We start from the raw sequence: 19,924 nt of genomic DNA, 5'->3' as shown, positions 1-19,924 counted from the left end.
CAATCATTTTGGTCATTTTTTGTTGAGACAAAGAATCTCTATTTTTCGAAGAGAAATCTAAGATCATGGCAGAATTATCTTCTGCTGCATCACAAGATGAGTTTGAATCAAGACTACAAAGGCTTTGATGTTTTTTTTTTGAATGGAACAAAGGCTTTGATTATTACAATAAAAAAAACATCAAAGAAGAAGCCACGTCAAGTCCTCACGTTAATACTACTAAGTTATCAACTAGAGTTAATTATCGGATAAGGATTAGATTCGAATTGAGTGGTACATATTCAAACACAGTAACCCATACATTAAAGTCAAACACTACAGACTTGACACCACTTGAAAATTATTAAAGCAAACACTACAGACTTGACACCACTTGAAAATTATTAAAGCAAACACAACAGACTTCACACCACTTGAAAATTATTAAAGCAATGTTTGATTAAGCTTAGGAGCAAAATTTTCAAAGAATTAAGAAAATACCAAGAACCAATACAAGAAAAATTATTTGTATTTGATCAATTATGTGTTTTTAGTCAAAAGTATGTGTTAGTCGTGTCGGTTCATAATTGTAAGATAATCATGGTTGCTTTAACTATGGTTAAAGTAACTCTAGTTAGATAATTATAGTTACTTTAAAGCTAACTTCGGTTGATTTAAGCGAACTATAGTTTTTTAAGATCTATAAATAGGCCTATGTGTGATTAAGAAAGGCAGTCGGAATCCGAGTGATATATGAAGTCTAACCCTTAGTTTACAGCTGTCTTCTTGGTTTCAACTCTTGTATTCGGTGTTTCAATGGAATAAAAGCTTTTATTTATGACTTGTGAGTTTTTTTTTCCTCTTCTAAATATATTTTATAATTTTCACTCATCTTATGTATTAGCTTTGTGTTTTCCCAACACTTTTACTTTTTAAAAGATGATCCCAGGGCTAGACTGTGTGTGTGAAACCCTCGTCCTAATTTGATCTCTTTCCATGATCTGCCATGTGTGAAATGGGGGAGGAAGCAGCATCAATGGCGGAAGGAAGAAAAGAGATAAAGATATATGCAGGTGAGTGGCAACTAGAAAGGGATTCTTGGACATTGTCTCACGCGCAGAAGAAGGGGAACCAAGACAAAGGAAGATGCGCGAAAGGGTTGAAAAATTGAAATTAAGAATATGATATGGTGTTTTTCAAGTTAGAGGCTGTATAAAAATGGTCATTTCTACTATGATGAAATATTATGGTAGAAATGTATATCAACCTACCATCTTTCTGTGACCCGATCGTCAGGTCTAGGACGAACTCAAGTTTAAAAACTGATCCAATCAATATTTTGGATCAGGTGAAAGACAAACTTAGCTCGTCGTAACCCATCCCACAAACACTCAACAAAAGAACTTCTCTCTCATCTAATATACACCCTCTCTCTCTCTATATATATATATATATAAGAACCTTGAGAAAAAAACTACTGAAAAAGAAAATGACACATCTAAGTGATAAAAGAATAAATCTAGAATTAACCACCTTACACATCGTACAAGTTACAAGACAATGTGCAAGTTTTCTCTGAAATATACAGCTGTCAGATATAAGAAACATTCTCCTGTGTCAAACCCCCTTCTGGCCTTCAAAAAAAACCTGTTCTGGTTCAAGCAGTACTCTTAGCAACTAATCATGTGCCAGTGGCTGCCACCAAAAACTCATCCGAGACTGTTCTATAGGCTGCATTCTCCGAGTTGAGACCGCGTCGAATCATCCTTTGCTTCCTCATGGCTTCATTACATGGGGTGAAGAATTCATGCCTTAGAACTTCCTCAACACTTATCCTACTTCTTGGGTTTACTGTTAGACACTTGTCTATTAAATCAAATAATGATTTTGGGAGTTTCTGATGAAACTCTGGTCTCTTTGTGTGAAATTTACACCAACTTTCCATGTCCCATGATTGCAAGTACCGGCGATCGAATAACTCCTGTAAACCAATGAATAAATATGACTCAGGCAAGCATTAATCATTTTGCTTCATATATCATATGTTCAGAAGTAAGAACTGTTTCTTATTTCAGAACCACAAAATTTATAATCACACTCTCAACAGTTGACTTCAAATTTGCAAAGAGGAGAAAAAACAAAATAAAGTTTGTGCAGGCAACCACCATCTTCAACCATTATTCAATTATAAATAGAATAAACTTCTGAACTATATTTTACGAGTAAAAAAGTGAACCGATGAAGATTAACCACCATTCTCTAGAAGACACAATGACAGTTTGACAGTGGTGAAAGAATTTTTAAGTGCTTGAAATATAGAAAAAAAATGTATGTGTGTTGCATTTATGAACAATTTTTTGCATGAAACTCAATTAAACAATTATGAACATCTTAATTCATTCCCAGAATACTAAATTTTTAAATTTTCAATTATATTATCAATTTAAGTTCTTCAAATAAGGATTAAAATGAATTACCCCAGGAAAAGATGATTCGCGATCATGTAGCCTTGCGACTTCCCAAAGCTCTTCACTGCCCCGCAATTTGGCAATTTCTTGCAGATTCCTGCAACAAAACTTAGTGAGCAAGGAAAGAGAAAGAAAGATAAAATAAAAAATGAGTTTTGCAGATTTTTACTGTTCTGGTTCTCCAGTGAAAGGACTTTTCCCGATCACCAAGTAGAGTAGAGTGACTCCAGCAGACCAAATATCAGCCTTAGTTCCCTGAAACTGAGACCTTAACAAAACCTGAAGAAACAGTAAAACAATGAATTAAAACAATTGACAAACAAAGTCCTCCATAGGACAGTGAAAATGCATATCTAATTAATGAGGCTTTTAGAATTTGAATGCAGTATGTAAACCCATGAACTTAATACTGATTTTACATTTTATATTCCCTTTGTTTCTAGCACAAAGTGGAAGATTCATTTGAAGTTTGAAAACGTGAGACCAAAACGTTCAAGAAGGATGAAACAATGTTGTTGACTAATTATCTAGTACAACTAAGTCATTCAGATCATGTGACATCACATATGGCCGTACAGGTCATGTTTGACTTTGACATGAAAGGGAACCTTGTCTAAGTAAAATTCTCAAGATAAAGTCCCGGCAATCAGAAGGAAATCACAATTTGAACCCCCAAAACGAGTGAAATCTTATTACTATAGCCAGGAAACTAGCTGACTGTAACCTGTTTAAGCTTAAGCTCACTGAGTATTATTCTAATTCTAGTAAACCGTAAATAGGTAAAAGGAAACACAGAATCCCTAAATACAACTAACGATTTTTATCGGTAGGAAAATGCTTTATTGTCAACTTCCATAGAAGTATAAAATAGTTATTCTTAACTTTTTCCCCTTGCTACAAGCATCTAAAAGTGACAGTCCATACGCCAGCATTCAGTATGATATAGTAGTAGGATCACCGTAAAATTAGATCTAGTACTGCATGAAAGAATGAAAGTGAATACAAGTGACAGTTACCTCTGGGGCACGGAATCCCTTGGTTCCAACACATGAACCCTCTTTTTTATGTTTTCCATCTCCTGGATAATACATCAGCTGTTAGTGTGTTATGATAGCAACAATTTTCCTCAGAACTCATACTGAACTTAGAATCATACCTTTGCTTCTTAAAAATGCTGCTGGAACTGTAGGATGTAGAGGCATCGGCGTAATATAAACAGTCTTGCTATCTATCTTGCCGGAAGGAGCAGTAACCCTTTTCCTTTGAGAAGCAGGACCTTTTATTGAACTACTGCTCGCATATTGCAACGTTGTCTGCACAAGGTCGCGATACTCCTTTCTACTGCAAGAAGGTACTGGTTCCCTAAGCCTTTCGGCAGAAGCAGTCCTAGTGCTAGTAACATCTTTTACAGAGGTTACACCTGAGCCATCTGTTCCTTGTGCTCTAAGTAAACTCCCACCAGCCTTATCTAGACAAGTTTTTAGAGGACCAGCATAAGCCTTTTGCTTCACATGCCTATTAAGTTCAGAATATTTCTTATAATTTGCCAAGTCCCTTTTATTCGATGTTAGAGACTTGCTCCCTCCAAGGTTCTTGTCTTGGACCACCGGAGCAGAACCAGAAGCCAGAGGAATTTTATTGGATGCATCAAGGCCTGGTTTTGATTTACCTGATGAGAAGCATAAATTAATTGATTACATTCATTAAGCTTGGAAACTTAACTTAAGAGTAATTGAAGGAAATTTATATGATGCATGTAGAAGCAAGAAGAATGTGTTTCTTTTGTTTTGAGAGCTGAGTATGTTGGCTTGTTGCCTGAGATCAATTTGTAGCTGAGTAGTTAAATATGCACCCAATAATATTTTATGAAAATTATGAGTCTCAAGAGAAAGCAATCAAAGAATCAGCCATTTTTGTCTTCCAGTTTTAAAAGAATAAGCAGGAGACGAGCAAATTTGAAGCTTACTTCCAATGTTGTGCTTCTGCTTTAAATCCTGGAAAGAAAATACCACAATTAATCAGATTACATTTAGGTTAAAACATTGCAGTCGAAACTCATGTAAGAAGCAGCAGCAAGACAAGAAACTTAACCGTGGCAAGGTTGAAGTCAATAAGGTAGCCTTTGTTCATCTTTTGGGAAAAAAGGAAATTCCCAGGTTTAACATCCCTGTGAACGACTCCCTACATCAAAATTCAAAATTCTTACACAAATGCATATGTTATCTTTAAGTCAAAGACTAATGAGACTGAATATGCAAAGGGAGAAAATTACCTCTCTGTGCAAGGACGCAAGTGCCCTGAACATGCAATACCCATACCACTGAAGCTGATTTATATCGATTTCTCTTTTCAAAACCTAAAGATTGGGAAGGTTAAATTAGTTCCTTTGGAAGAATTCCATAGAAGGTTAGGGTCCACTGATGAGCTAATCCGCTTCAAGTTGAGAAAAGCCGAAAGGGACATCCATCTTCTCAACTTGAAAAAAATACAAATATTTTTTCTGATGAAGAAAATACAAATTATAGACAGCTTCAACAATTACCTCAGGTCTGTCATGCTCAACATGTTCTAAAACAAAGCAGTCACTGCTGTCACTTCTGAAAGAACCTTCAAATTTTATTATAGAATTTCTACCCCTGCATCACGAAAAAGATATTGACATAAGGAGCATGCATTGCAGCTTAAGTATAACAAATAGCGAATCATATGTCTTGTACTTACCCAAAACGCTCAAGCATATTCCGCTCATTATTTACATGGTGTTTAGGAGCATTATTATGCGGACCTGTAAGATCACATGCATGTGTTATAGCTTCAAGGTCCATTTCTTAAAAACAATCGCACCATTCATATAGTACATTAGTAATATAAAAATGTTAAATACGAAGAATTGTTCCAACTATTTTATAAGTTGGAAACTGAACGCAAAAACTGGATTCTCAATGACAAATAATTAGTTTTACTTTCCGTATTGTGCAATCAATGGACACATTGCCCCTTTCCTTTTTTCATTTGTGACACTAGATGCACAGCACACGATTAATTTAAAAGATAGTTGTCATTTACATTTTATTGCAACTCTTCTTCCATCAGTAATTCTTCGAGCTCGGTAAACTGTGCCATAACCACCTAGATGAGAAAATAAGAAATGTCAATGACAATTTTAATATGGATTTATTTCATCAGTAAGTGGAGAATAAAAGAGTCCTAATACCTGAACCTTCTTCTTCCTCTATGGTAAAAGATTCAAAAGATGGATACGATTTTTTCTCCACCTGGTTCAACAAAATAACCAAAATGGACAATGTGAACACATAAACTGCACATCCTAAGCAGATATTCAAAATAGTTGAAAAAAATCTAAAGCATATGAATTTAAAGGGATAGGTTATCCAGAACTACAGCTGTTTATGGGAGTGCTAACCTTACAAATCATGGAAGTTTCTGGCTCAACCATGTTTTCTGCACACCTTTGCTTTAACTTGTTCTTCATAATGAGTTTCTTATCATTTTTACATTGATTAACATTTTTGGGAGCATTATCAGAAGATTTCAAAAGAAGATTTGGATTTGAAGACTTAATTATTTTGTTGGTAGTAGACTGGGTTGTGATGTTTCTCGTTGTCTCATTTTTATCCAAACCGAACACATGGACATGGGTTTTTGTTTCCAAACATTTAGTCAGTTCTCCAAAAAGTGGAGGATTGGCCATCTGAGCAACATCTTCCATGTCTTTATTTGTGCCAGAATCAATCAAACCTTTCTTTAAATCACTTTCCACTTCTTCATTTTCATTAGATTCTCTTGCTGGATCTTCGCAGGTATCAGTTTTACAAATATCACCATCACCCACAGGATGAGTAATGTTCTGTTCAGGATATTCATGCTCCACTTTCTTCCCAAGTCCAGTGCCATCAACAACACCAAAATCACATGGCCAGGAATCTGGGAGACTAGTTGTCAGAGTAAGATTCCCAAAGATATTATTACATCCCACAAATTTACCTATTCCTGGTTTCTTCTGAGAAGTCAAGTCACTGCCAGTCATGAACAAATGATCACTAGTCTTAATCACCGATCCAGAAATCTCTCCTCCTAACATGCTTGTGCTGGCATCATTACCAACTTCCCTATGTTCAAAACTTCGCCCTGGACAACCTGAACACACTCCATTGGCACCAATACGTAATGGGATAAAAGAATTCGCTCCATCCATGATCCGTGATTCAAAATTTATTGTAGGGAAATTTCTTCCCAACATAGCCTTTGCAGTATCAGAAAAACTCTGCACCCAAAAGAAAAAATCACAAAGATGGACACTATATTCAGCATGAAAAACAATAATTGATAAATAAAACAACAACAGCAACAACAAAAGTCTTATCCCACTAAGTGAGGTTGGCTATATGAATCATACTATACGATTGAGCTCGATCAAAAATACAATAATTGATAAATATAAAAAAAAATGCATCCGGAAATGATATTCAGAAACTGAAATGAAACTAAAATTATACCCTCAAAAATTGATATTAACGAATAATGATCAGTCCAATTCTATTCCCATTTCTTAGTCACCCAACTAAGTGCATCCTAAATGATATTTGCATATTACAATTGAAATGAACCCAAAAATATACCTCAGAAATTTATATTTTCGAATAATTAACAGTCCTAACTTAGTGGTTATATTCTAAATTTTTCATTTGTTTATTCACCCAACCAAATGCATCCTAAATGAAAATAAAAAAACACCTTAATCGAGTGAGTGTTTCTGTGAAATATCAAAGGTGCACAAGCCAATCAAGTTCATTGAAAATCAAAATTAACATAAAATTTGTGATTCCATGAACACAATTACTGTAAAATATCAAAGGTACACAAGCCAATCAAGTTCATTGACAATCAAAATTAACATAAAAATTGTGATTCCATGAACACAATTACTGTGAAATATCAAAGGTACACAAGCCAATCAAGTTCATCGAAAATCAAAATTAACATAAAAATTGTGATTCCCTGAACATAACGCACACAATATTTACATCAACACACTAAAACCAAGACAAAAAAAAAATCGAAAATGAATACCTCAAAGGAAATATCTGGAACTCCATCACAAATTGCCAACCTCTTCCGATCTCTTCCACCTGTTTCCACCAAAATCTCGAATCAACGGTAAACAAATAAACCGAAAATTTTCGAAAAAATGAAAAAAAAAACGCGTTACCTTCGTTGGAATCCAAAAACAACTTCCGCTTCCGGCAGGGATGATGATGCTGCTGCTGGAACTGGACAGAGAAAAACCTTCCGAGAGCGTAAACAGCGACGGCGGAGGGCGTAACGAGTCCTTCACCGGTGACGGCGAGAGGAGAATCGGGGAGTGAGGCGAGGTGGAGAACGAGTTCCGGCGTCGCAGTGAAAAATGGACACCGCGAAGCGAGGTGGTGGAAATCGACGGCGTGGCCGATTCGAAGCAAGGTTGAAAAGAGACACCAGGATTTTTCTTCCATTTCGGGTTCAGATCCACGATTCGCCATGGTGGCTCTAGAGAGAGAAGTGGAAGAGATAGAGAGAGAGAGAGGAGCGGGAAATTTTTGGAACTTTGTTTTTGGAGGGAGAGAAAGTGAAATTGTTTTGGATTTCAGAACGAGGCAGCGAGTGAGAGAGAGGGGTTTTGTTTACTTTTATATGTTGGGCTATAGGCCCAAGATGATTTTGTGGGAAAGACAAAAATGTTACAGAACAACAACAAAAAGTGATTGCAAGCCCAACTAAAAAAAATATTATTTCAGTTTAATAACTATACTAGGATTGAGACCCGTGCGATCCACGGGGCCATCATACGTAAATTTATCTAATTTTATGACTCATTGAATTTTATATAAGCAACAGACTGAGCATACGTTGTTGAATAACTAAAATTAAGAGCAACTATAACAAAAATGTCACAAATGATATTAGAATATGCAAGAGATAGATTAAACACCAAAATATATCACACATATCCTTTTATAGTATTTAAAATTAAAATTAATATGTCACATAATATAAAGTAGTATTAACTTCCATTATAATAAATTTATAATTTTTTAATAAAAGATAGATAAAAAATATTTTTTATAACATAAGCCAACACATAGTCTTCTAAATTGACCAAACAATTGCTGTATACACCAAATTTCTTAATTCAGATTACTAAACAAAAATGCAGGACTTGTGGCTCTTTCACCTTCTTGATTTTCTTCAACAATTTTGAACTGCTACTTCAAGGTACGGAAATGCAATCATAAGTTTGGACAAGATCTGCTCTATTAGATCTTCAATTTCAACAACCTGATTCACTAAGGGCATGACTCCATTAGCAGCTTCAATGTCTCACAGCTTGTGGCAAGGAAGAAAAAGATCAACATATAAATCTTCATACGCCTTCTATAATTTTAAAAGCATATTCATATAAATTTTATAATATAACCTGCCACCCACTACACTTAAATATCAGGAACCGTTATATATGTAGGCAAAAAAGATTTAAAAGAATGGTTAAGATTTGCTCACATACTATTTTGTCAACCAATCACACAAAGAGCAAATAAATCATGCAGTTTGATGCACTGAGGAAGAAAGTTAATATATAAAAAATGTATATTACTTGAGTTCTCAACACAGATATAAAAAATGCCATTGTCTAATTAAGGCTCAGATCCACATCCAAAGCACTTATTCTAAAGGCAAAAATAATGGTTTGAGGACAAACTCTACCCTAATATCATCAAATGCATTTTAATAATTCACCAGTATATCCATAGAAAAGAAGTATACAAAACAGTAATTCCCTCCTCAATGACCCACTATACAGAAAAATATACAAAACAGTTGTGTAGCACCCATGAAATGTCATCTTCCTCACTTAATGAGAGCTAACTTGTTACTTGAAACATGAAAATAAAAACGGAGATGAACTCTCATCCAACTTGATTAAAACATAATATTTAGCTACATTGTATATGGCTATAACACTGACATTGGATTTCTCTTCTTGGTCCAAAGTTTCCCACCAACCTTCAACTTGTGGCAGAAAGACATTTAGACCAGTAGAATTGCCTGCAGAACCAAGCTGGTGAACTCACACAACTCTCCTAAATTATAGAAAAGAAGGGTGTGGATGGTGGGAAAGAAGCTTTGTAGGCAAAGTAGCAAATGAATTCCTCCTCATCTTCAGTGTTTGGTATCGCGGAGTTAGTTGTCACATTGCATGTGTCATAAAAAATGAAAGGACAATGCAAAGTTGTAGATGTGAGAAGAAAAGGAAAAAATTCATATTTACAATATTTGATTTCACTTTGTTATCTTAAAAAGGAAATTAAATCAGCCACAAGTGAAGGAGAAGTGAAACAAAATAAAGAAACAAATAAAGAAAGTGAGGAACAAAATGAAGTGAAAGAAATGGAAGACATGCAATTGGCATCAAGTCTAGCAATAAATCTATAGTAAGAGATGACTACAGTGGCTGCAACATGTGTTGGTTCAACACCTTTAATGAAAATAAGGTCTTTCGTGCAATGGTAAAATCATACCAAGTGGATTTAACACATAAAATGAGTCAATGATTTCAAGTAAAAGTGTCCTCAATCCTCACTAAATCCTCTTACATTGCATGGAATTAGCATAATTTTTTAAGGATACCAGAATATTCATGAGAAAAAGAGTGATTATTGTATGCATAAATTCGTTATGACATTATCCATCTAGAGAGTTGTCCCACCCAAAACCCAAATGCAAAAAGAAGTAAAATTAAGTAACAAATTATGCCATATTCAAGCAAGTGAAGGTTAGAATGTAATGTTCAGCAAACTTCACGATAAACCACACCTCCATCAACTAATGATTATAGGACTACTATTGCTCTCCTTTTTACTGAATTTAAAAACCTGCATTTAGTTTCATACTCCCATCAAAGGAGGAATCTTCCGATCATTGTTTTCCTGATAGATGCCTCAATCTTCTGCCCCTGAAAAATATAGAAGTTGAGATTGTAAGTTACCAATTGTAAGAAAAAAATCAATGAATTAATGAGAAAATGAACACAAATAAATTATGTTATGCAAATCATTCAAGGAAATTAGCATTTAAAGTTAAATTACACACACACACACACTCACAACCAACTGGCCTTATACTTCTCCTTTTCAGGTAAAACTATCCGGAGTCAAATTAAGGATCCCCATGACCAGTGTTCTCTGTGACCAGTCAAGTAAGCCATTTGCAAAGGGCATTACCCTATACATACCTTCCTCTCCAATAAGGGATTCACCACCTAATTTTTCCCATAATGCAGATAGTCCACCAGAATGACCTGAAAGTGAATGCCAGCTAGCAACTGTATCATTGTCAATAGCTGATCCAAGTAAATCCATCAAAGAGGTCAGAACAAATGGTCCTTCCCAGATTCTTTCATGAGGCATAGTGAGAGTATCAGACCTGACTTTATATTTACCATAGAATAAAATGTCTAAGTCAATTGGCCTTGGACCATACCTTATACCAGCAGTACGACCCAAGTCCTTCTCAATTCGTTTGAGTGCAGCCAATAATTCATTTGGACCGAGTTTAGTAACAACTCTTACTGCACAGTTGATAAAGCGAGGTTAGTCAGTAACATTTGTTGGTGCTGTCTCATAAAGGCAAGCATGTCTTGTGATGTGTATGCCTGAGTTCCTCATCAATTTCAAGGCTTCCTTACAGTTATGGAGCCTAATGCCTACATTACTTCCCAAAGCAATCATTACTTCCTCATCTTGCGAGTGAAGTTCAACAGAGGAATTTGAAGCTGTGTGAAGAGAGGAAAAACCCAGTACTGCAAAAAATAAAAGAAAAGTAAAAAAAAAGGCCTAACTGGTGATGATTGATTATCCAAAAATGATGAGCTCTAATAACCTTCATTCTAGTTTAGATCATATCCGTTCACATGGAAACCATATGGTAACCCAAATACACAATTTAGGTAGCGACAATGACCCAGAAAGCTAAAAGAGTTTATCACTAAAACAACCAACTATATATAGTAATGCATTCTACAAAACCCCCAAATCCATTCACTCTCTATATCTTACTCCCTAAGTATCAATTGTTGATAATCTTTAGGTTTAAGAACCTTCAAGCAAAGGAAAAAGCAATTCACTGACACGTGCAAATAACTTTAACTATCACAACAACAAAAGGCCAATAAACTTCAAGCTGCTTTCCAATATGAATCAAGTCATACAAAATTCAATATTCTACACAATATAGCAGCTTACTTATAAAAAAACACAATATAGCAGCTTGATTGAGTTCATTTGAACATTTACCTTTAAGGTACTTTCGGGCAGCATGAAGCTGATTCCTGGGGTCCCCTAGATACTTCAGAGTACTCATCTGAGGAGAGCTTTTACCAGAACGTAAGCTACTTAATTGATTCAAACGCCCAACCATCTCAAATTTTGAATCACAGTCTTCAAATCTATTAGAGAAAATTTCAGTTCATCTGAAAACTAAAAATCTAAAATCTCAATTCAATGCACAGGAGAAAGCATACGAAAATAGACTCGGTAGATGCTGTTCCTGGCATCATGAGGCAAGATGACAACCAGCCTGGAGAGTAGCAACCCACGAAATTGCAGCTTGCAGGGATACCTAGAGAAGCTGTCAAAGAAAAAACGTCACAACCAAGTCATTGACGCAAGCTTTAGGCCTGCAATTGAAACTGAACGAAGCAGTAGGAGGGGGAAAGGAGAAACTCGTCAGCGACAGCAAAGGAAACAGGGGACGACGACGTCAAGCACCGAAGCTGAACAGAGGGCAGAGCAAACGGCTGCGTGATGACGGAAATGCTGAGAGAGTCGACTCTGAGGTTGGGCATGATGCAACTGTGTGACAACATGGGCCATCATCCACATGGGCCATTGGAAAGAGAAGTTGTCCCAAAAAAAAAAGGTCCCGTGAACAGTAACCGGGATTTTGTAATTAAGGGTAGAAGATATTTGTAAATAAGTTTTATACATATATTTAGTTTTAGGCTTCATCATCTCACCATGTTATAACTTGCACCAAAAGAAAAATCGCACCATGTTATAACTAAAATTGAAAAAACTATAAAAACAAGATGGTGGTGATATGTAATTGAGCGTGTGTATAGAACTATTTTTATTGTTAGTACTTAGTATAAGTCAATTGGGTCACGATATTCAAATATATGGGAGCCTCCAACATACTTTTAGAGATATGTGTTTATTTTCTTTCGACATATAGGTGGTTCTGAAAGTATGGTGATATTTGGACATACTTTCAAAACTCATTGTTAAACTTGAAGGGTAAAAACAAAATGTTTAGGAAGGTTTTGAAACACCCATAAAATAAACACGCAAGTTTGTGGCCGTATAGACAATGTTTACAAACCCAATAATGTTTAGAAATAAAAACATTTAGCGGGGATTTTAAAACCCCAGCAAAATAAACACACAAATTTGTGGTGGTTGTGCTGTGCTACCTTTAGAAACCATAAAAAACCGCCATAATCAACATGTATCGTTTGGTAGTCACTGCCAAGTCCGATTCATCCCATGGTGTAGTTGAGCATTGGCAATGGCAACAAAAGTGTTAACCTAACAAGTTGGATTAGTACTTTCTTCAGCCAACAACTATGAGTTAACCTTAATGAAGTAATATAGTTATCTCTCTCAGTCACACTCTCATTTAAAGTGTAAGGTGTATAAGGTAAACATATTAATAAAGTACTTATGTCAATAAGCACTTTTTACATAAAGCAATTATTCTAAGCTTATTGAAATATGTTAAATGCTTATTCATAAGCTAATGTGAGAAGCTTATCAAACTGAACGGCGGCCCACTCATGCTGTGGTCAACCCAAATTTTGTATTTTTTTACTAGTACCCCTAGTAAAATGTTTTATGGCCCAACTGTCCTAGTATTTTGTACAGTATGAGAGCATTTCTCATTTCTTTTCCTGCCAGCTTCCACGTCCCTTCATCCGCCCTCCATATGCACATCCCATACACACAGTATGCAACTCCCAATGAAACATTTAGATGCTCCAACTATGTGGAAGCAAGGGAAAGAGGAAGAGAAAGAATAGCTAAACCATGCATACAAAAGCAATTCAGTCAACATTTTGGTACAAGGGCCATCTACTCAATTCAGAAATTTCCAATTCATGTAACCAATGCAGAACCAACTGATATTCACGATTACAAAACTGTCACTACCAAATGTCAAACTCTAAGCAAATCAGGATGATTGTTAAACAAGTACATATACCACAAGAGGATGAATGCATAATATTGTAAACATCTTATATAGGCTTGATCTTGAAGTGAAGTGAAATAAGAGAGAAGACAAAGCACTTCAAATCCTGCAAAAAGAAGTTATAATAAGATTAAAAACACAGGCATTAGTAGACATAAATCAAATGTGGCAATCAGCAAACTAATTGGCATGTACTAATACTGACTAGAGCTAATGAATACAGAGTAAAACCACTTAATAACACAAGAAGGAGGACACACATCACTATCTAAGAATCATGATGAAATACAATCAAGAAAACAAGAAAGGAATTTCAAATAAGTTAAATTGACATTAGAGTTATGAAATTGAAATGCTTACCTTAACTATTAGGGTTTTAAAGGTCCAAGTATGGTATTGAATTATACAAATTGCCAGGTCAATTTATTTTCAGTTTTGTTTTTTACCTTGAGTTTTATACTAGTTTACTAACAATCACAGTGCCTCATCGAGGCTCGTATTTTGTTTGTTTTTCAAGCTCCTTTGGATCTCATTCGGTTTAGCTTGATTTGATATCCATAACTTCATGTACTGGGAAGTCCTACACTCTATGAGTGTAACACCCTAATTAACTTCTTTATAAATTTCTGCTCCACAAAACAACCTAAATATTTCAGATAAAGTATTAACAATCTTAATATCTTGACTTTGTTAGCAATGTGAATCTTACATAGTAAAGTCAAGTGAATTAGGCCATATCTACATGTTCTATACCAGACCAGAATCCAGATCAACTCAGGATATTCTCTTTACAGATTACCTTGGGAAATTTGGCATGCTGTTGATTGAACATAAACCAGTATAATTGTGCAACCTCTCTTCCTTTTTCAGCGCCCAAATATTCAATTCAGAATCTCAGATCTCCACTAATCTTCGTATGATAAAAACAATTCTACACTTATAATTAACCGGACAATTTTTTTTCTTCTTACCAAAAGCCAATAGCCCAATTGCCAAAATAATTATAGAAAGAGTGTTTTCTTTTTGGGTTTATCTTGAGAATTGTTGGGTAAAAAGAATTTCTTTAAGCCAACCTTTCTTAAAGTTCTAAGCTATATTACTGAACAAATTTGCATTGCTGTTCAGAACTATACCTTCTCACAGAATCTATGTTGCTGAACATATGTACAATTTGAGATTGAACAAACTATAATGAGAACCAGAGCCATAACAAGATAATGAAATATGCTCTATTTATCTCCCTCAGTCTCTCTCTAATGAAGTGCAGGGTGTATAAGGGTTAACAGATTAATTAAATACTTACGTAAATAAACACTTTTCACATAAGCATTTATTTATAAGCTTATTTAAGAAGCTTATTGAAATATGCTCAAGAGAGCTAGCTTAATTAAGTACTTATGACAATAAGCGCTTATCCAATGAGTACTTTATTACATAAATAAGTGTTTATTGCATCAGCATTTATTTATTAGTTAATTTGAGAAACATATTGAAATAAGCTGAAAACATGTTATAAACTCTTATTCACAAGCTAATCTGAACAGAAAATAAACTCAGAACAACTTATATGTAGGTCATAAGCTATTTAAATAAGCTCACTCAAACACTTGCATAAGCGCTTATGCTCAAAGATATACTCAAATAAACTCTCCTAAACGGGCCATAAACTCGTATTCATAAGTTGCAAGCTTATCAAAATAAACTCAAAAGAGCTCATAGTTAATAAGTTTAACCAAACTTCTACTTAAATACTTATCCTATAAGATAAACTAAAATAGGTCTTCCAAATGCACCTTAGTCATAGCTTAAACCCTAATTTCATAATCTTCAAATTCATGCGAATGGAGCAAAACACAATCATATAATTTTCCTTATAATTGCATTCTCCTTAATTCTAGCTCAGAAAATTCATCAAAAACATTTTGCAAGCACCGAATAAAGCTCACCTGAACAAGATAGTAGAAAATGCGAAGCCCTTCAGGATCAGCACTGCTCTGAACATCCACCAGAGACCCAATCTTGGAAGTGGTAAACGAGATATGCTCATTCCCCATCACAATCTCAAGCTCCTGCCTCCCAACCCGGTCAGGCTCCGGCCAGTTATTATCATCTTCCTTCATGATCTGCAACACAAACACAAATGAGAACAACAACAACAGCAACAGGATACGACACCGTTTGGCGGCGAGTTAGGGTTTGGTGACCGACCTCGCTCTCGGCGATGATGCGGCGGCACTCGCGGAGGACGGCGGGGGTTAGGTAAACTTCTTTGCGGATGATGGTGTCGTTTTTGTAGTTGGAGTTGTTGGCGTAGCGGAGCTTGCCGTCGGGTCGGAACTCGAATTCCAAGAACTCGTGGCCGAACTTCCCCTTGTGTCCGACGTAGTATCGAAGGTAGAATTCTGCGTTCTCTTCTTCGGTCGCCATGGTTTCTCTCTCAGCTACAATGGAGAAACCTCACACTCTCTCTCTCTCTGGTTATGAAATGACTACTGGGCTGGGTTGTAATGAAGGACCCAAACCCAGTTTCTAGGTATTATGGGAGCCCCATCAATCCAATTCTCAAGCCTCATTAGTTAATAAATAAATAAAAAGTATGAAAATAACAATATTAATAAGGATTATTTAATAATGACAACGTGTATTTAATGCAAAAGCTCAAGTTTCTTTTATATATATTGATTTTGTTTGTTAGTAGTGATTCAGTTCCGATAAGGATTGGGGGTGGGAATATGGATGGTCGGCCTGTTCGGGCATGAGCACGGTTGTGAACCTTAAAGAAAATGTGAAGGCTCGGTTGAGCATAGCGTAGAAAGCCTCAACATGCTCATGTTTAAACATGACCACACACATGGCTTCTTTAGCATGGTCAAGACCTCTTGTGATTCCAAAATCCAAAATTTTGATTTCTTCTATTTTTTTCTATTTTGCGTGTGGTTTACATACAAGATGAAGGCTCGACCAAACAAGAGGGTCAGGACTGACCCAGATTGGTTGATTTAGACGAGATGAGGATCAAAGAGATGCCGGAGGAATACTACTCCAAATACAACCAATTGCTCTCATTTGAGCTTCATCCAACGAGGCATATAGACTAGGAAGAGCTGGACTATTCTACAATCCCTAAAATCCAAGGGTATTTTTTTTGAAATTGAGAATGAACACCATAGGGTTGGAAACACATGATAACTTTATTTAAATAACCTGTTTCCCGATATATAGTAATAATAGTTTACAACACCATAAGCAAGGTTCATAATAAACGTGTGCACTTTAACAGTGGCGGAAGCAAGGCTTTAATAACAGAGTTCTCATATAGAAAAAGGAGACTCAAACATAGTCCACAAGAAGAGAAGCAAAGCTGCTTCTCACACCTCTACTCCACCGCTTACAACTCGATCTCCAACTCGAGCAGCTAAGCCTCGGCGGAAGGATCTCCATCGCCTAATAGCGTTAAGCGCCCAAACAACAAGTAGCAAATAGAAAGGGTTAACTCCATACAACTACCACATATAAAAGAGAAAAGCATGCTATTCAAATTTAAGTGCATATCATGTCACATAAATTAGCAACTTAATTCAAGATAGATGACGACATATATTCAACAATATAGATTTAAATCAACTATCAACAACCTCAACAATATAACGACAAATCAGATATCAATAATCCTCAACAATATAACAACAAATCAGACATCAATAATCCTCAATCTATATCATCTAATCAGATGTCAACAACCCCAACAACATCACATCAAACCATATATCAACGACCTCAACAATATAACATCAAACCAGATATCAACAATCCTCAACAATATAACAACAAATCAGATATCAATAATCCTCAACAATATCAATCAAACAATAACGTCTCGCAAGACGGGACAATCACGTGGGACAAACCCACCTCATCGCCACTTTAGCGTCTCAAAAGACGGGACAATCACGCGGGACAAACCCACCTCATTGCCACTTTATAACGTCTCGACAGACGAGACAATCCCGTGGGACAAACCCACCTCATCGCCACTTAACGTCTCAAAAGACGGGACAATCACGCGGGACAAACCCACCTCATCGCCACTTTATAACGTCTCGACAGACGGGACAATCCCGTGGGACAAACCCACCTCATCGCCACTTTAACGTCTCAAAAGACAGGACAATCACGCGGGACAAATCCACCTCATTACCACTTTATAACGCCTCGAAATACGGGACAATCCTGTGGGACAAACCCACCTCATCGCCACTTCAAGCAAACCAAAACATCTCATCCAACTCAGTGGTCACTCAAACAACAGTCTCAAATCCAACAATCAAATCAAGGTAACCACATGTTATTCATAAGCTCAACGAACATAAATCAATTCAATGCATACCAACTCAGTTCAATGACAGAAAACAGTAAACGGCCGAAGCCTCTCAGAAAACGGAGACACACGTCTCAATAAGTTTACTCGGCCGAAGCCTTCAAAAACATTTGGCACAAGCCTCAAAAACAGTCAACATAAGCAAGCATACAACATTGCAAGCATACCAACATTTCAATCAATTGCCAATCAAATTAAACATCTTCATCTCAAGCGCATGCAGTGCGAATAAATCATGCAAGACTCAAATGACGCTCTAAAACTGAGTTACCCTTACCTTCGTGAGTAGAAGTTGGGCATGAAAGTTGTGAACCTAAAACAAGGAAACACAATCATCAACACAAGCCTCACTAGGAGCAACACGATCTAATAATACTAATCGAAATCGTAAAGAAAGCTTTTAAAGCTCCAGAGTTCACATTTGGGCACGAATGGACACGGAGGCTTCGTTCGCTAAAACGAGCATAACTTGAGCTACAGAACTCGGAATAACACGAAACTAACGCCAAAATTTCACAATCGAAAGAGCTACGCTATAGCTCAGGTCATAGAGACCCAAAAATTATTTTTGGACACGGTACCCTAACAAATAGGTTTCGGCCACTCTCAAAAATAGGGTTTCCGAACTTTTTCTTCGATCTAAATCAATTCCTAGGTATTCTTAGGCGATATCTAGGCCAGGGAAACTCTCAGAAAAATTATCGGGTCGAAAACTGTCGCAGGGGTATTTTGGTCAATATTTTTAGCTCGGAAACTCAAAATCAGAATTTCGAAAAACAAATTAGATGGGGTCGACACCAACGACGATTATGACGACTAATCCTACTAATGCTAAGCTCAGTCGAGGGTTTTAAGTCGAAAGGGCGAAGCTTTGGCCAAAAATGGGTATTTCAAGCAGAATTGAAACTCGGCGGCAATTCGGCGAGATTCGGCGAAATGTAATCCGCTAAACATGCTCTTGGGCATGCATGGAAGAGGTTTAGATAGAAAGATGAAGTTATTTGGACAGTTTTGCAAAAAGCTCAAAACTTAGAGCACACAAAGACATAGAGAAAAGCGACAGAATTTACGATCAGAGGTAAGGAAAAACATCAGTACCTTGAGGCCTACACGTAGCAACGAACTGTGCGACGATCAGACAAGAATCGGCGAAAATCAAATCTCCCCTCCTTCCTCCTCAAGCTCACGGCCGTGTGTGTGTGTTGGTGGTGATGTTTTTGTTTTTTTTTTTTCATTTTTCAAGCTATTTATAGGAAATGGAAAACGCGGAAAAATGAAAATTTCGCGATTCCGATTTCTCCTGTGCCATCCTCTGTGAATTCTAAGATAGGTTATGGCGACAGAATTCCAGAACTCAAAATAGGTTTCTTGGAATTAAGGCAAACGATCCAAAGTCGGTGTAAATCCATTTTACCCGAAAAACTACTTTTTGCAGTTGATGTCGGATGAGAAAACTTCTTTCTGAAGAAAGATTGGAAAGCTAGAAAGAAATAGGTGTACGTGTGTGAAATCTTCGTTTGAAGCTCCGAATAGAAAAAGTTTTCATCAACCGTTTATTCTAGGTTTCTTTAGCTATCAGGGTTTTAGTTTCGGCAAACCTCCGAGAACTAGAATCGGACGTTCGTACATTCCAGGGTTTCGTATCGAAACACTTGTCATGGAAGGATTAAGAGAAGTTCTAACATTTCTCTGAAGATTTTTGGAATTAGTTTCCATCGTGTCTTTAAGTGCAAATTAGTCGTTTACTGACGCTCTCGTCCTAGGTATACACGAATACTACTTGTGCTATAAACTA

General features: G+C 36.4%; 3 protein-coding genes across 7 annotated transcripts; all 3 read right to left on the bottom strand.

Annotated features, from left to right (window-relative positions):
• Positions 1-1,482: 1,482 nt before the first annotated feature.
• Positions 1,483-8,363, bottom strand: LOC130743236 (uncharacterized). Its single transcript, XM_057595385.1, has 15 exons — positions 7,678-8,363; positions 7,539-7,597; positions 5,872-6,732; positions 5,662-5,722; positions 5,514-5,576; positions 5,169-5,232; positions 4,990-5,083; positions 4,720-4,803; positions 4,539-4,628; positions 4,414-4,441; positions 3,604-4,116; positions 3,464-3,525; positions 2,617-2,726; positions 2,457-2,544; positions 1,483-1,960 (listed from the first exon to the last, which is right to left on the bottom strand). The coding sequence occupies exons 1-15, from the start codon at positions 7,985-7,987 to the stop codon at positions 1,661-1,663; spliced, it is 2,787 nt and encodes a 928-aa protein (XP_057451368.1). The 5' UTR covers positions 7,988-8,363; the 3' UTR covers positions 1,483-1,660.
• Positions 8,364-9,216: 853 nt separating this feature from the next.
• On the bottom strand, positions 9,217-12,378 carry LOC130743237 (folate synthesis bifunctional protein, mitochondrial-like). 5 transcript variants are annotated; one of them, XM_057595389.1, is made up of 5 exons: positions 12,025-12,376; positions 11,798-11,949; positions 11,191-11,304; positions 10,621-11,073; positions 9,217-10,458 (listed from the first exon to the last, which is right to left on the bottom strand). In XM_057595389.1, the coding sequence occupies exons 2-4, from the start codon at positions 11,919-11,921 to the stop codon at positions 10,637-10,639; spliced, it is 675 nt and encodes a 224-aa protein (XP_057451372.1). In that variant the 5' UTR covers positions 11,922-11,949; positions 12,025-12,376; the 3' UTR covers positions 9,217-10,458; positions 10,621-10,636. The 5 variants fall into 5 exon arrangements, with proteins under 5 accessions (XP_057451372.1, XP_057451370.1, XP_057451373.1 ...); XM_057595387.1 differs by having other exon boundaries at positions 10,610-11,073; positions 12,025-12,375; XM_057595390.1 differs by having other exon boundaries at positions 10,738-11,073; positions 12,025-12,375.
• A 1,237-nt stretch (positions 12,379-13,615) lies between these two features.
• LOC130749498 (protein mago nashi homolog) lies at positions 13,616-16,269 on the bottom strand. Its single transcript, XM_057602864.1, has 3 exons — positions 15,960-16,269; positions 15,698-15,874; positions 13,616-13,857 (listed from the first exon to the last, which is right to left on the bottom strand). Exons 1-3 carry the CDS (start codon positions 16,176-16,178, stop codon positions 13,798-13,800), a joined length of 456 nt encoding a protein of 151 aa, XP_057458847.1. The 5' UTR covers positions 16,179-16,269; the 3' UTR covers positions 13,616-13,797.
• Between the last annotated feature and the right edge of the window lie 3,655 nt (positions 16,270-19,924).

Source organism: Lotus japonicus, chromosome 3 (genome assembly GCF_012489685.1).
Source record: "Lotus japonicus ecotype B-129 chromosome 3, LjGifu_v1.2".
Lineage (NCBI taxonomy): Eukaryota > Viridiplantae > Streptophyta > Magnoliopsida > Fabales > Fabaceae > Lotus > Lotus japonicus.
Note: the sequence above shows the minus strand (reverse complement) of the source record. Positions and strands in the feature narration are given on the sequence as shown.

Bases quoted from the DNA above. Each gene is read 5' to 3' on its own strand.
- LOC130743237 (XM_057595388.1), bottom strand. From the start codon at position 11,921: ATGGTTGGGCGTTTGAATCAATTAAGTAGCTTACGTTCTGGTAAAAGC. The intron at 11,305-11,797 runs GTAAATGTTCAA...TATTTTTTGCAG, and splicing joins TGCCCGAAAGTACCTTAAAG to TACTGGGTTTTTCCTCTCTT. The intron at 11,074-11,190 runs GTAAGGAAGCCT...TCAACTGTGCAG, and splicing joins AGGCATTAGGCTCCATAACT to TAAGAGTTGTTACTAAACTC.
- LOC130749498 (XM_057602864.1), bottom strand. From the start codon at position 16,178: ATGGCGACCGAAGAAGAGAACGCAGAATTCTACCTTCGATACTACGTC. The intron at 15,875-15,959 runs GTCGGTCACCAA...TTTGTGTTGCAG, and splicing joins GCATCATCGCCGAGAGCGAG to ATCATGAAGGAAGATGATAA. The intron at 13,858-15,697 runs GTGAGCTTTATT...TTCTTTTTGCAG, and splicing joins TTTTCTACTATCTTGTTCAG to GATTTGAAGTGCTTTGTCTT.
- LOC130743236 (XM_057595385.1), bottom strand. From the start codon at position 7,987: ATGGCGAATCGTGGATCTGAACCCGAAATGGAAGAAAAATCCTGGTGT. The intron at 5,723-5,871 runs GTTAGCACTCCC...TTGTTGAACCAG, and splicing joins AAACTTCCATGATTTGTAAG to GTGGAGAAAAAATCGTATCC. The intron at 5,233-5,513 runs GTAAATGACAAC...GTGATCTTACAG, and splicing joins AAGAAGAGTTGCAATAAAAT to GTCCGCATAATAATGCTCCT.